This window comes from Mustelus asterias, chromosome 18 (assembly GCF_964213995.1).
Source record: "Mustelus asterias chromosome 18, sMusAst1.hap1.1, whole genome shotgun sequence".
Taxonomy (NCBI): Eukaryota; Metazoa; Chordata; class Chondrichthyes; order Carcharhiniformes; family Triakidae; genus Mustelus; species Mustelus asterias.
Genome location: NC_135818.1, coordinates 5443661 through 5456842, shown reverse-complemented (window position 1 = coordinate 5456842; position 13182 = coordinate 5443661). Strand labels below are relative to the sequence as shown.

Genomic DNA, 13182 nt, shown 5'->3' with positions numbered 1-13182 from the left:
CCTCCGGGTGCTCCGGTTTCCTCCCACAGTCCAAAGATGTGCGGGTTAGGTTGATTGGCCAGGTTAAAAAAAAAAATTGCCCCTTAGAGTCCTGAGATGTGTAGATTAGTGGGTAAATATGTGGGGGTGGGGCCTGGGTGGGATTGTGGTCGGTGCAGACTCGATGGGCCGAATGGCCTCCTTCTGCACTGTAGGGTTTCTATGATTCTAAAAGATTGCCCCTCTGGACCCTTTTGTATCTCTCCCCTTTCTCCTTAAACCTATGCCCTCTAGTTTTAGACTCCCCTACCTTTGGGAAAAGATATTGACTATCTAGCTGATCTGTGCCCCTCATTATTTTATAGACCTCTATAAGATCACCCCTCAGCCTTCTACGCTCCAGAGAAAAAAGTCCCAGTCTATCCAACCTCTCCTTATAACTCAAACCATCAAGTCCCGGTAGCATCCGAGTAAATCTCTCCTGCACTCTATCGCAGCAAATGTAACAGATCCCTGTGCTCTACTTGAACGACTGGGCTGTATAGACAAGTTGGGCCGAATGGACTGTTTCCATGCTGTAAACCTCTATGACTTCATCTGTGGCAAAACGACCTCCCTCAGGCGAGGCTTGTAAAATCCCGCCCGTTGCCAAAGGAGAATTCCATTCTGCGAGATTCGGAATCGGGGCGGACAAGGCAGTAAAATTCCAGCCTATGACTCTAATATGACACAAACATCACCACCATTGGGTGGCACGGTGACACAGTGGTTAACACTGCTGCCTCACAGCGCCAGGGTCTTGGGTTCAATTCCGGCCTTGGGTGACTGTCTGTGTGGAGTTTGCACATTCTCCCCATGTCTACATGGGTTTCCTTTGGGTGCTCCGGTTTCCTCCCACAGTCCAAAGATGCGCAGGTTAAGTGGACTGGCCATGCTAAATTGCCCCTTCAGGAATACTAGTAGTATAAATATGTGGCGTTACAGAGATAGGGTCTGGATGGGATTGTGGCCAGTGTGGACTCGATGGGCCGAATGGTCTCCTTCTGCCCTGTCGGGATTCTATGATCCCATGAAAAACTGGTCACGTTTAGAAGAATATTGCCAGGGCTAGAAAAGTCTAGGTACGAGGAGAGATTGGATAGGTTGGGGTTATTTGCCTTGGAACAAAGAAAACTAAGGGGAGACTTGATAGAGGTGTACCAAATTATGAGGGGAAGAGATGAAGTGGCCAGGATATAATTGTTTCCTTTGTGGAGAATTCTAGAACCAGGGGACACAGGTTCAAGAGGAGACATGAGGAAGAACTCTTTTACACAGAGGGTGGTGGGTGTCTGGAATTTGCTGCCCAAGTTGATGGTGGAGGCAGAGACCCTAAACTCTTTTAAAAAGTACCTGGATCTGCACCTTAGGTGCTGTAAGCTTCAGGGCTATGGCCCGGGTGCAGGAAGGTGGGATTAGAAAGGGCGCCTAGGTGTCCTCGGGCTGGTATGGACAAGACGGGCTGAATGGCCTCCTGTGTTGTAACTTTAGTATGGTTCTATGGCTCTATGTATCCAATGGTGTGCAGATTGCCTTCCTTCCTTGCTTGTGAAGCAATAATGATGATTCAAACGATCATTCATCGGATGCTAGTGACTGAGATGTCATAGAATCCCGACAGTGTAAAAGGAGGCCACTCAGCCCTTCGAGTTTGCACTGACCACAATCCCACCCAGACCCTATACCCACAATCCCACATATTTATCCTGCTAATCCCCCTGACACTAGGGTCAATTTATCATGGCCAATCAACTAACCTGCACATCTTTGGAGTGTGGGAGGAAACCGGAGCACCCGGAGGAAACCCATGCAGACACGGAGAGAATGTGCAAACTCCACACAGACAATGACCCAAGCCGGGAATCGAACCCGGGCACGTGCTGCTGTGAGGCAGCAGTGCTGACCACTGTGCCACAGTGCCGCCCCTGGTGGTTCTGGTGCTAAACCACACACTGCCCTGGAACTCTGTCATCAATTATAGTTAACTTATTGTCTATTAATTGCTAAATGAAGGTGCACACATGCAGTAAAAATGTTTAGTGCTTCTTATTTGTAGCTAGTACCGCTTATTGGCTAACCACATGTACAGTTCCTCCTCATTGAAATATCAGAGCAACGATAGTTACCCTCAGAGATTTTTTCTTCCTGGCACTGATGGAACTTCTTTTGACAGCACCCTTAATACAATAAAAACAGAAACTATTAAAAAATCTTTTAGCCGTGCTCTTCTGGTCAAAACCAGGAGTGTTATTACCTCAGTAGCACACAATTGATACTGAATGTAATGTTAACCATCCTTCCAACATTAATGTACCCGGTGCTATAAAATAACAATGTCTTTTAATGAATTTTGAGGAGACAATTCTGAGGAGAATTTTGTTTCTAATGTGATTAAGATACGCAAACTAATAGTGCATGATATTGTTTGATTATCAAAGAAGGGACAGAACAGAATGTTCCCAAAATGTGAATGGTAAATGCCACCTCTAAACTTAACAAGGGATATGTTTCCATATATCCATGCAAGAAATTATATTACATGATTATAAGATAATGAGTTGCAAATAGATATCATGTAGATTTGAAAATATTAAGATTCTAGAATTCAATAGAGGATTCTCAAAAATGCTATGAAATGTTGCGCAAAACACATTTCAAAATCTCCTGATTTATACCCTTCAAATAATCAAAAGAAAAGGCACAAATCTCTCTCTCGGGGTTTATATCACACTGTTCACTATCATTTTTCTGCGTCACGACATTCCTTTCAGAGAGGTCGGCCTCTGTTCTTTGCCTCAATCTTGTCTAGAAACTTTATGTATGTGCCAATCCAAATCACTGCTTTTACTCCTGCCCTTGGCATCATGTTTCTGCCCATCTACAACATCCTCCCCAATAAATAAACAGACTTAAACTTGTATGCTTGGGGGAAAAAAAGGGCCCTCCATTTTATTTTTACAGGCAGCTTCCGACCTTCTTTGTGTCTTCTTATCACAGGTATGGTTTCTGGTCAAGATGGCCAGCAAAGATAGCACGCACTCACCAATCCTTTGTCACTCTCATGTAGGAGAGACAAGAGATAGATTTAAGGTGGCTTATGCTAAAATTTCCCATCAATCCGCTCTTTTGGAGGGCCGTGGTGGCTGACACCGGGACTCTTGACAGCTACTTGAAACATGCGTTGGGCCTCTTGCACATATTCATTAAGAGCTTAACACTTGTTTGAGGGATTCCCTTGGAAACTTGTCAGCATGGAGCAGAACAGTTGGGACCAATGTATGCTCCTTACAATGATAATAGTGGGGATTAAAAAGTAAACAGGGACAAAGCCTTTGCTGGAACTTATAGAATCATAGAATCCCTGACTGGAACTTCCCTGACTTGAGTGGGGGGTGGGGTGGTCCAAGGTAAGAAAACAGTTTGGGGCCACACTGGGGTCAAAGCAGCAGCCAGACGTACTGCTGTGACCCACTCCAGGTAGTGATTCCGCACTGCGGTTAAAATCCAGCCTACATCCTCAGTACATCCCCATAGCAGTCCAACAGAGGTTGGAAACCCAGCAGAATGAGAAATCCAACGCGCAGAGGCCACCACATCATACTGTCATGGCAGTATCTGATGTCCCCTGATGCTGCAATGCATAAGATGATTGCATTTGCCATAAAGGACTTGCAACCTATACATTAAACAATGTTGTAGTCAATGCGAATATTTAAATAACATGCACCGAGATTGTCCTGTAATCAACCCAGGTTATTCTTTGGTAAACTTGGTTATTCTCTCACATTCCTGGAAACTTCAACGATAATTTCAATGATAATGATCATTGTTGAATTGAATGTAGCACCCTACAGATCATGAAATGCCGCAATGTGCATTGACAATGAGTAAAACAAAGCAAAAGCATAACTAGCCAGTGAACACATTGAGTATCAAAAGGAATAGTAATTGCACTTCAAGTGGTGCTTATAAACTGGTGTAACGTCATTACCCTGTATGATATGATCTACTTTACCTGCTGAACTCACTATTTTTTAATACAATACATTTGATAGAAATTAAAGACAAATTAATCAGTAAAGAGTTCAAATGCGAACAAGCAAAAGCACAGAATCAACCGAATAAACTATTTATATTCTTATCACAGAAGCACAAATTTCATAATAGATACACACATATGCAAGAGGAATATCATTATAAAAAAACCCCGAGAGTTCTGCATTTTGACCGCATGCATGCAGGGGTAGAAAGAAAGGCAGATCAGTGAACATACCCATTTGGTGAACTCTACTGGCTAGCATGTTAGAACAAAAAATAGCAGAGAATCAAATACAATGCTATATTTACACGTCTCTCACATTCCTTCCAGATACCTTTATGTTTTAACACTTTGAGTTGTTGCAAAGACATGAATACAAAACAAACTACTGGTTGCAGGAATCCGCAACGCATTGGTCGTGTTACTGACAAAAAACGCGATTAATAATCTCTTAACAGTGGGTTTTCGAAGTCGATTTCCAGTGTTTGTAGTTTCTGTGAAGGATTTAAGGAACTGAATGGAAATCTAACAGCTCGATTATTTTACCAATCATATTCAGATGTGACCGTATAATTACTCTGAGAGCTGACAATATATTATTGTACAGCAATAAACCTCAATTCCAGGCTGGATTCTCCGACCTCGCCCGCAGCCGGGATTCTCCTGTCCCACTGCAGGGAATTGAGGTTTGCCTGAGCGCCGAATTCTCCATTCTCGCTGGCAGTGGCAGCGCGGCGGGAAGGGCTGGAGAATTCCAGCCAACGTGTGTTACACAGAACGTATTTGAGTCGCGTTAGTTGTTGTAATTCCGAATAAGCAGAATGGGTGATACTTTTGAGAGTTAAAACAGCAGTCGTCATATATATCCCTTGAAGAAGAAAATTGAGGTGAATTCAAATAAAAAGAGAGAGAATTATCAGTGGCAGCAGATATTCAATCCACTTTACTCTGGGAACAATAACTATTTCAGACAAACAAGTCAATTTACATAGAATTACTTAGCATAGACAGCACAGAAACATGCCAATACGCTGAGCATCCTCACACCAGTGTTTATGCTGCCTGGAAGCCTCCTCCCACCTCACTTAATCTAACCTTATTAACAGAACTTTCTATCCATTCACCCGCATGCAACTGATCGTGTTTTCCCATCACTGTAACTAATCCATGAGGTATCAAGTTCGACATTCTTTCTGCACTCTGAGTCAACAAGTTCCCCTGAATTTACACTTAGATTTATCGGTGATTAGCTTATCTTATTTTTACGGCCCAGAACCTCCGATCTCTGAATGGACTCTCCCACATCTACTCCAACAAACCTCTTCAGAATTTTACACAACTTCATCAGATCACCTCTCAGTTCTTTTTTTTTAAAAAAGATCCCTGACTTGTTGAACGTTTTGTTGTGGAGATGCTGGCGTTGGACTGCGGTGGGCACAGTTAGAAGTCTCACAACACCAGGTTAAAGTCCAACAGGTTGATTTGGTATCACGAGCTTTCGGAGCGCTGTTCCTTCCTCGGGTGAGTGGAGAGGTGGTTTCACAAACACGGCATATATAGACAGAGACACAATCGCCAGATACTGGTTGGAATGTGAGTCTTTGCAGGTAATTGGTACACAGCGAGACCATGCAGGCGCTAAACAACGGATGAACGAACACTGCGCGACAATCACCAGGTAGGAGTGTTCCCTTCCAGTCGGGGAACACTTCAGCAGTCAAGGGCATTCAGCCTCCGATCTTCGGAAAAGCGTTCGCCAAGGCGGCCTTCAAGACACACAACAACACAGAATCGCCGAGCAGAGACTGATAGCCAAGTTCCGCACGCATGAGGACAGCCTCAACCGGGATCTTGGGTTCATGTCACACTATCTGTAACCCCCACGACATGTCTGGGCTTGCAAAATCTCACTAACTGTCCTGGCTTGAGACAATTCACAGCTCTTTAACCTGTGATTATCCCTTTCTCCATTCGCACTCTCTGTACCTGTAAAGACTTGATTACCTGTAAAGACTCGCATTCCAACCAGTATCTGGCGATTGTGTCTCTGTCTATATATGCCGTGTTTGTGAACCCACCTCTTCACTCACCTGATGAAGGGGCAGCGCTCCGAAAGCTCATGATTCCAAATTAACCTGTTGGACTTTAACCTTTAACCTGGTGTTGTGAGGCTTCTTACTGTTGAATGTTTTGTGATAGTTATAACTGCTCGCTTCTGATCTTATTCTCGTTAATGTCATTCCTCACCTTCTCCAGTGCCCCAACATCCTTATCGCCTTCTGGAGAACCAGAACTGTTCACGCTACTCTAAGGGTGGGATTTTCCGACCATGCTCACCGCAAGACCGGAAACTCCTGCCCGAAGTGAACGGACCTTTGCATGGTCCCGTCCCGCCTGCTATGATTCCCCTGATGGGTGGGATGGAAAAATTCTGCCCTAAGTGTGGTCTAACCAAGGTAGTCCATCAGAATGCACAAAGTACATCCGCTATTCCGTGAAAGAACTCTCTATGCATTAACGTTATAGTTTTTGCTGTAAAGTAGTCATATTATGCATTTGAGATATTAATTCCGTCCAAATCAATTCAGAAAAATTGCAGTATCTGTACTGACTTAATAGAGGTTTATAAAATGATGAAGGGGATAGATCGAGTGAACGTTCAAAGACTATTTCCTCGGGTGGATGGAGCTATTACAAGGGGGCATAACTATAGGGTTCATGGTGGGAGATATAGGAAGGATATCAGAGGTAGGTTCTTCACGCAGAGAGTGGTTGGGGTGTGGAATGGACTGCCTGCAGTGATAGTGGAGTCAGACACTTTAGGAACATTTAAGCGGTTATTGGATAGGCACATGGAGCACACCAGGATGGTAGGGAGTGGGATAGCTTGATCTTGGTTTCAGATGAAGGTCGGCACAACATCGTGGGCCGAAGGGCCTGTTCTGTGCTGTAATGTTCTATGTTCTATGTTCTATGAACGCAGACTAATGTAAATAATCCCAAAAACAAAAATAATGGCTGGAATTCTCCCATCCCACCCGCCACGGGATTTGTAGTGGGCGGCGGGGGTGGGGGGGTGGGGGGTGAGCAAACCATGTCATGGCCCATTGACCTCGGGCAGGATTCTCCGGTTTTTAGGCGAGCGCAGCTGGAGAATCATGCCGAATGACTGGAATTCCCTGTCTTCACCCGCAGCTGGGATTCTCCAGTCTCACTGCAAGGAATGAAAATTTGGCTGAGTGCCAAATTCTCCATTCTCGATGACAGGAGTGGCGGGGAGGGCAACAGCAGAGAATTCTGGCCAATGACTTAAAAAATAGTACATGATAAATAAAGCAGTGAAACAATGTCATTTTTCAATATCTGCTGGTCTCCATACTTACCCCTTCATTGTTCTTTTCACTTGTACTTGTTAACATCTCCTGTAAAGCTCTGACAGACAGTGACTGCTCCAGCACAAAAACACAGATGGAGAGATCAGGAGGGACATACTGCGAACAAAGAAAAATATTAAACTTGTAAATATGGTTATTTTCCCTCACTTTGTCTAACAATTTTTTTCCTTTCCAACAAGGAAGAATTTTAACATAATTGAGGTCTGGCAAAAGCAGATCATCAAAGGAAAGGGAGATGAAGTCACCAGTTTAATAAGGAATTGAATTTTTGTCTATCTGGTTTGTCTGGTATCAAATCCATTTCCAAGTTACACCAGCTTGAGTTTGAGGAAGTACGCTGCTTGTACATGTATGACGCAAAGTCAAGAAACGTTGTTGTTATTGAAGTATCCCGACGCGTCTCATTATGTATTCTTGCAAAGGTTAAGTTCGGTCAGTTTTGAGAGCCACCTGCCTCTGAAATATGCCAGTGTGCGGAGTGATGGAAGCTATGCTTTCAAAGTCTGTATTTTTTCAGACATATCCTCATTGCAAGTGGGAACCGAGAAGGGAAACTAATCCTCTCCGTTTCTAAGGAAATTGAGACTGATATTGAAGTTGGAAAACAAAATATCTGGCCAGGCTGAAACTGGTTGAAACCATATAAAATGATAATCCCAATGGTGCAGTAAAGGCAGGCTAAAGAAGACAGAGGCGAGATCCAGATACCGAGAATAGACAAATATATACAGTTGCTGCAGCTGTCTCTTTCACTTGAGGAAAATATTCTACGTTATTTACACCTCCGTAAGCAGAGTTGAAGAGGTTTTGCAGATTTCTTTTATTCACTCAAGGGATATGGGTGTCGCTGGCTGGCCAGCATTTATTGTCCATCCCTAGTTCTTGAGGGCAATTGAGAGTCAACCACATTGCTGTGGCTCTGTAGTCACATGTAGGCCAGACCAGGTGAGGACCGCAGATTTCCTTCCCTCAAGGACATGCGCCATGTGCGCCATTTGTGGCAAAGACCAGAAATTTGGGCTGGTTGTGCGCTACTATTGACTGGGATCAGGTTAAATTGTAGAAGAACTGAAAGCCTTCACAAGGAAGACAGGGTTTTTAAGGGTTTTGTGATTGAGATTGATGATATATGTGCTGAATGGATTGCTGAGACCATTCTTAAAGTCTGTCTTAGTTTTATCCGCCATTTAATGTGTAATTTATAATTTATAATCAAGCACAATTTGCCTGTTAATTCATGTTTAACTAATGTTGATTCTGGGTTTTAGAGTATTGGTGGTTACCCAGGAGGTTATTTAGTGCTTGCTTTGTTTGACTCTTGTATAGTAAAGATTCTTCTGTTTTAAAATGTGGAATCTTGTGGCCTCATCCTTTCAGAGTAAATTACTGGGATTTTGGATTTTATGTAAAATAAGCTACTGGTCTTTGTAACAGGGGAGTGTGTTGGCTCCCAACAAATAAGTAAAATAATTAACCTCCTGGGAAAATTACATGAACAACAGAGGAGCTACCTCATTCCTCTCTTAGAGCTGGACAAGGTAGTTACAAAGACTCGCTTCCACACATTTCTCCCTGAACAGAGAAGCTATGCCCATCTCTTATTGGGTGGTAGATTTTATTTCCCTTTGTCAGTTTTCTCTTGTCTCTGGTTACTCTTCAGTGCGTTGCCAAGTACCCACTGTTCATATTTGATGGTGGACATTCAGTGGACTGTTTAATTGGTAAGGGCATCACTCATCATCAAACCCCACCCAATCCTCAAACACACATACATGTCCAGTGGTATTTGCCGTAAACCTTCCAGAAGAAAGAACTTGGCTGATTTTCCTCTTGGTAGCAGGAAGCCACTGAGAATAAATGAAACATACTTCTGACTCCGAAATGAGATCGGCAGAGAATAGAAATCAAACCCAGAAATTAAGATAATGTTTTATAGAATCCCTGTAGTGCAAAAGGAGGCCATTTTCCCCATCAGGTCGGCACTGACTTTTATAGAATCGGTACTGTGCAAAAGGAGGCCATTCGGCCCATCGAGTGTGCACTGATTTTTATAGAATCACTCCAGTGCAAAAAGAGGCCATTCGGCTGTTCGCGTCTGCACCATCTCTCCATCAGAGTATCCCACCCAGGCCCTATCCCTGTAGCCCCATATCTTTGCCCCGCTAATCCCTCTAACCTACACACCTTCAGACACTAAGGGGCAATTTAGCAAGGCCAATCCATCTAACTGCACAACTTTGGAGTATGGGAGGAAACCGGAGCACCCGGAGGAAACCCACGCATAGATGGGGAGAACGTGCAAACTCCACACAGACGGTCACCCGAGTCCGGAATTGAACCCGGGTCTCTGGCACTGTGAGGCAGCAGTGCTAACCATTGTGCCACCTCTTGTATGTTTTACATTATGTAGGTATGTGTTGACCATGTCTTATTGATATCATGGCTACGATTAAGAGAAGTAAGTGATGGATATTGTCTATGGACACATTTGAATAGGGGAGTGCTGGGACACTGGGTTGAGAGAGAGGAGAGCTGTGAAACTGAACAGTCAATAAACTCTCTCAATAAAGAAGAGCTCTGTGTTCTGGTCTCAGCTTCACCGACTGACTTGGATCCTGGTAACAAGCGAAAATGGGGGAAAACTTCCCTTCATCATTAAATTGAACTGAACCTTCAGAAGATGTCGAAATCCATCACAATTGGATAACTGCAGAAATGCTAATACTTGCTGCCATGAGAGGGAATTACTGTGGGCTCTGTGAAAAAGAATAAACATGGGGCAAGGCCAACTCCTCCAAAAGACCATCTGGTTCTCAAAGGAAAAGAGACCATCAGTAATACAACTCTGTGTAATTATTCATAGCAGCTTTTACCAAATGGTCCATCATGCCTGAATGAACGCACAGATAAATACATGTTCAATTTTGATACAACAAGCCGCTTTACATTTGATGTCAGATATCATGCCATTCATAGAATCCCTATAGTGCAGAAGGAGGCCATTCGACCCAACCAGTCTGCACCAACTCTCTGACACATCATCCCACCCAGGCCCTCTCCCCGTAACCCTGTGTCTTTACCCGACTAATCCCTCAAACATCTTGCGACACTAAGGGGCAATTTAGCATGGCCAATCCATTTAACGAGCACATCTTTTGGACGGTGGGAGGAAATCGGAGCACCCGGAGGAAACCCACGCAGACATGGGGAGAACGAGCAAACTCCACACAGTCACCCAAGCCGGGAATCGAATCCAGGTCCCTGGCATTGTGAGGCAGCAGTCCTTGCCACTGTGCCACTGAGCCATCCTTTAAGGAACAGAATGATTAAATACTTTCAACCACTCCGCATATGGTCACACAGTGTGAGAAAAACTGGCACAGCTTGGACTACCTTGACCTTGATTCTCCAATTTCTGTTACTAAAGCCAACTCTGGATACAAAAGACATGCATAGCATTTCATACGATCTTGTTATACGTTGGTTTTATATTGATTCTATTGTATCCTGCAATTTCTACAGTTCTGAGGTAGAAGGATATCAACCATGACTGTGAATTTTTTCTCTCCATTTTATTTGTTTTTGATGGAGTTGACACTTTCTTCAGTGTTTTTTTAATTTTTGTCCTCACAAAGAGGTGAAGCTTTCTCCATTATATTCCAGCAAGATCAACATCAAGCACTTATAGGTCAAAACTGCCTGGGACAGACTGCTACTCCGTCCAATCACAGAAAAGCATTTCCTGCTATACCTGCATGACTTTCACCATTTCCCACACCAGTTATTTTTATGTTCCTTTGAATAGATTGTCAATTTGGTTGAAGATTCTAGTCCGTGTGTGTTGTGGACTCACATCCCACGATGAACAGGGTTCAGGATTGTCTCATTTCCAATGCCACAACTTAGATATGTCTTAATATAGGAATAGGAGTAGGCCATTCAGCCCATCGAACCTGTTCCGCCACGCAAAGAGATCAGTGGCCTAACTCCATATACCTGCCTTTGGCCCATATCCCTTAGTGCCTTTGCTTAATAAATGTTCATCTATCTCAGATTTAAACTTAGCAACGGATCTCGTATCAACCGCTGTTTGTGGAAGAGAGTTCGAAACCTCTCCCATCCTTTGTGTGTCGAAGTAACATCTCTCCTGAATGGTCTGGCCCTAATTTGTAGACAATGTTCCCAAGTTCCAGAATCTCCAACCAGTGGAAATTGGTTATCTTTATCTACCCTGTCGTTTGCAGTTGGTATCTTGAAGATTTCAATCAGATCACCCTTAACATTCTAAACTTTAGAGAAAGTTAATTTATATAATCTATCCTCATACCTTAACCCCTCAAGTCCAGGTATCACTCTTGTAAACCTACGCTGGTTTGCAGAAGGGCATTCTCCGTTGGCCTTGGGCGGGATCTTACGAGCCTTGGGTGGGCGAGGCAGTAAAATTCTGGCAACGGACTCCAGAGCCACAGCAAGGTGGTTGACTCTCAATTGTCCTCAACTAGGGTTGGGCAATAAATGCTGGCCAGCCAGCGATGCCCATGTCCCATGAATGAAATTTTTAAAACGCCAGAATTTCTGCCAGCACGGGATCGCAGGGTGGGATGGTGGGGGGCAGAGGGGGGGGGGGGGGGGGGGGGGGGGTTGGGTTTAGCATGCCGGATTTGGGAATAGAAAGTCCAGCCCATACATATATTTGACACGCTGACTAATGGAATGAGACTCTTACTCTAGCTAGGTTCCAGATTCAGAGCTTGGCTCAGGAGTGTGGAATTGCCCTGATATTTATTAAGTATAGATGTGAAAATGCAACCTTTGATCTGGTATATTGATCGATCTAACTGTAGGGCAGTACTGAAAGAAAACAGAAGGTTTGTGTAGCAATTTGATGGCCGCTCTAACAAGGTTGAGCAATAAAAGAAATAATTGCAATCCCATTTCTGTGAATAGGTAACGCAGTAGGTTTGCAAGGATTAGAAAAAATGCGTCCCACAATATTTTACTGTCCACAAAACTATCGAGAAGAAAATGAATTCTAACCACCTAGATATTGAGACTTAATTTACAGTTAACCTCCGGGCAGCTATCTGGAACGATATACAGCTGCAATGAATGTACTTAAGACACAGACAGAATGTGATAACTGTCCAAGATTTATATCAGAAGATGTGCCTTGCAAGCAAAAACAGGCCAGGAGTGAAAATTTAAGATTGTATAATGTTTCAGCAACTAAGCATCTCGTGAAGTCATAGGACTAGCAGCCTAGTTCAGGCACATATGTTGCATCAGTTACTAGGCAAGTAGTGCAGCTAAAGAGGGTTAGTTAATAAATATTAATGAATGATATGAAATTGGTCCATCACTTTCATGAGATTTCTTCAAGAAAATGTTGCATTTTCCTTAGTCTTTGTTTTCAGGTCTTTTTTTCCGAAGTTATTGACATTCTTTTTAATGCTTAGCTCGACAATAAGCCTTCATTTTTAAAAATTCCATCCAGGGATGTGGGCTTTGCTGTGAAAGACCAGCACTTATTAGGGATGGACAACAAATGCTGGCCTACCCAGCGACGCCCATGTCCTTTGGTTGAGTTTTTAAAGAAAGATGCCTGTTAGTTACATGTGAGCCCCAGCACTGAGTTCAATCATTTTCTCACCTGACATTTATCAACTTGTGTTTTTATTCATTTGTGGGACATGGGCGTCGCTGGCTGGGCCAGCATTTATTACCCATCCC

At 43.5% G+C, this 13182-nt stretch overlaps 1 protein-coding gene across 3 annotated transcripts in view; it reads right to left on the bottom strand.

Moving 5' to 3' along the window:
- ryr3 (ryanodine receptor 3) overlaps positions 1 to 13182 on the bottom strand; it is a 371169-nt gene that overhangs the window by 300632 nt on the left and 57355 nt on the right. For 2 of the 3 annotated variants that reach the window (XM_078233296.1, XM_078233297.1), the window contains exons 3-4: positions 7441 to 7548; positions 2145 to 2195 (exon numbers count right to left, since the gene is read on the bottom strand). In XM_078233296.1, coding sequence (XP_078089422.1) covers positions 2145 to 2195; positions 7441 to 7548 — 159 coding nt within the window. The remainder of the gene's footprint in view (positions 1 to 2144; positions 2196 to 7440; positions 7549 to 13182) is intronic. The other variant, XM_078233298.1, reaches the window with a different exon arrangement.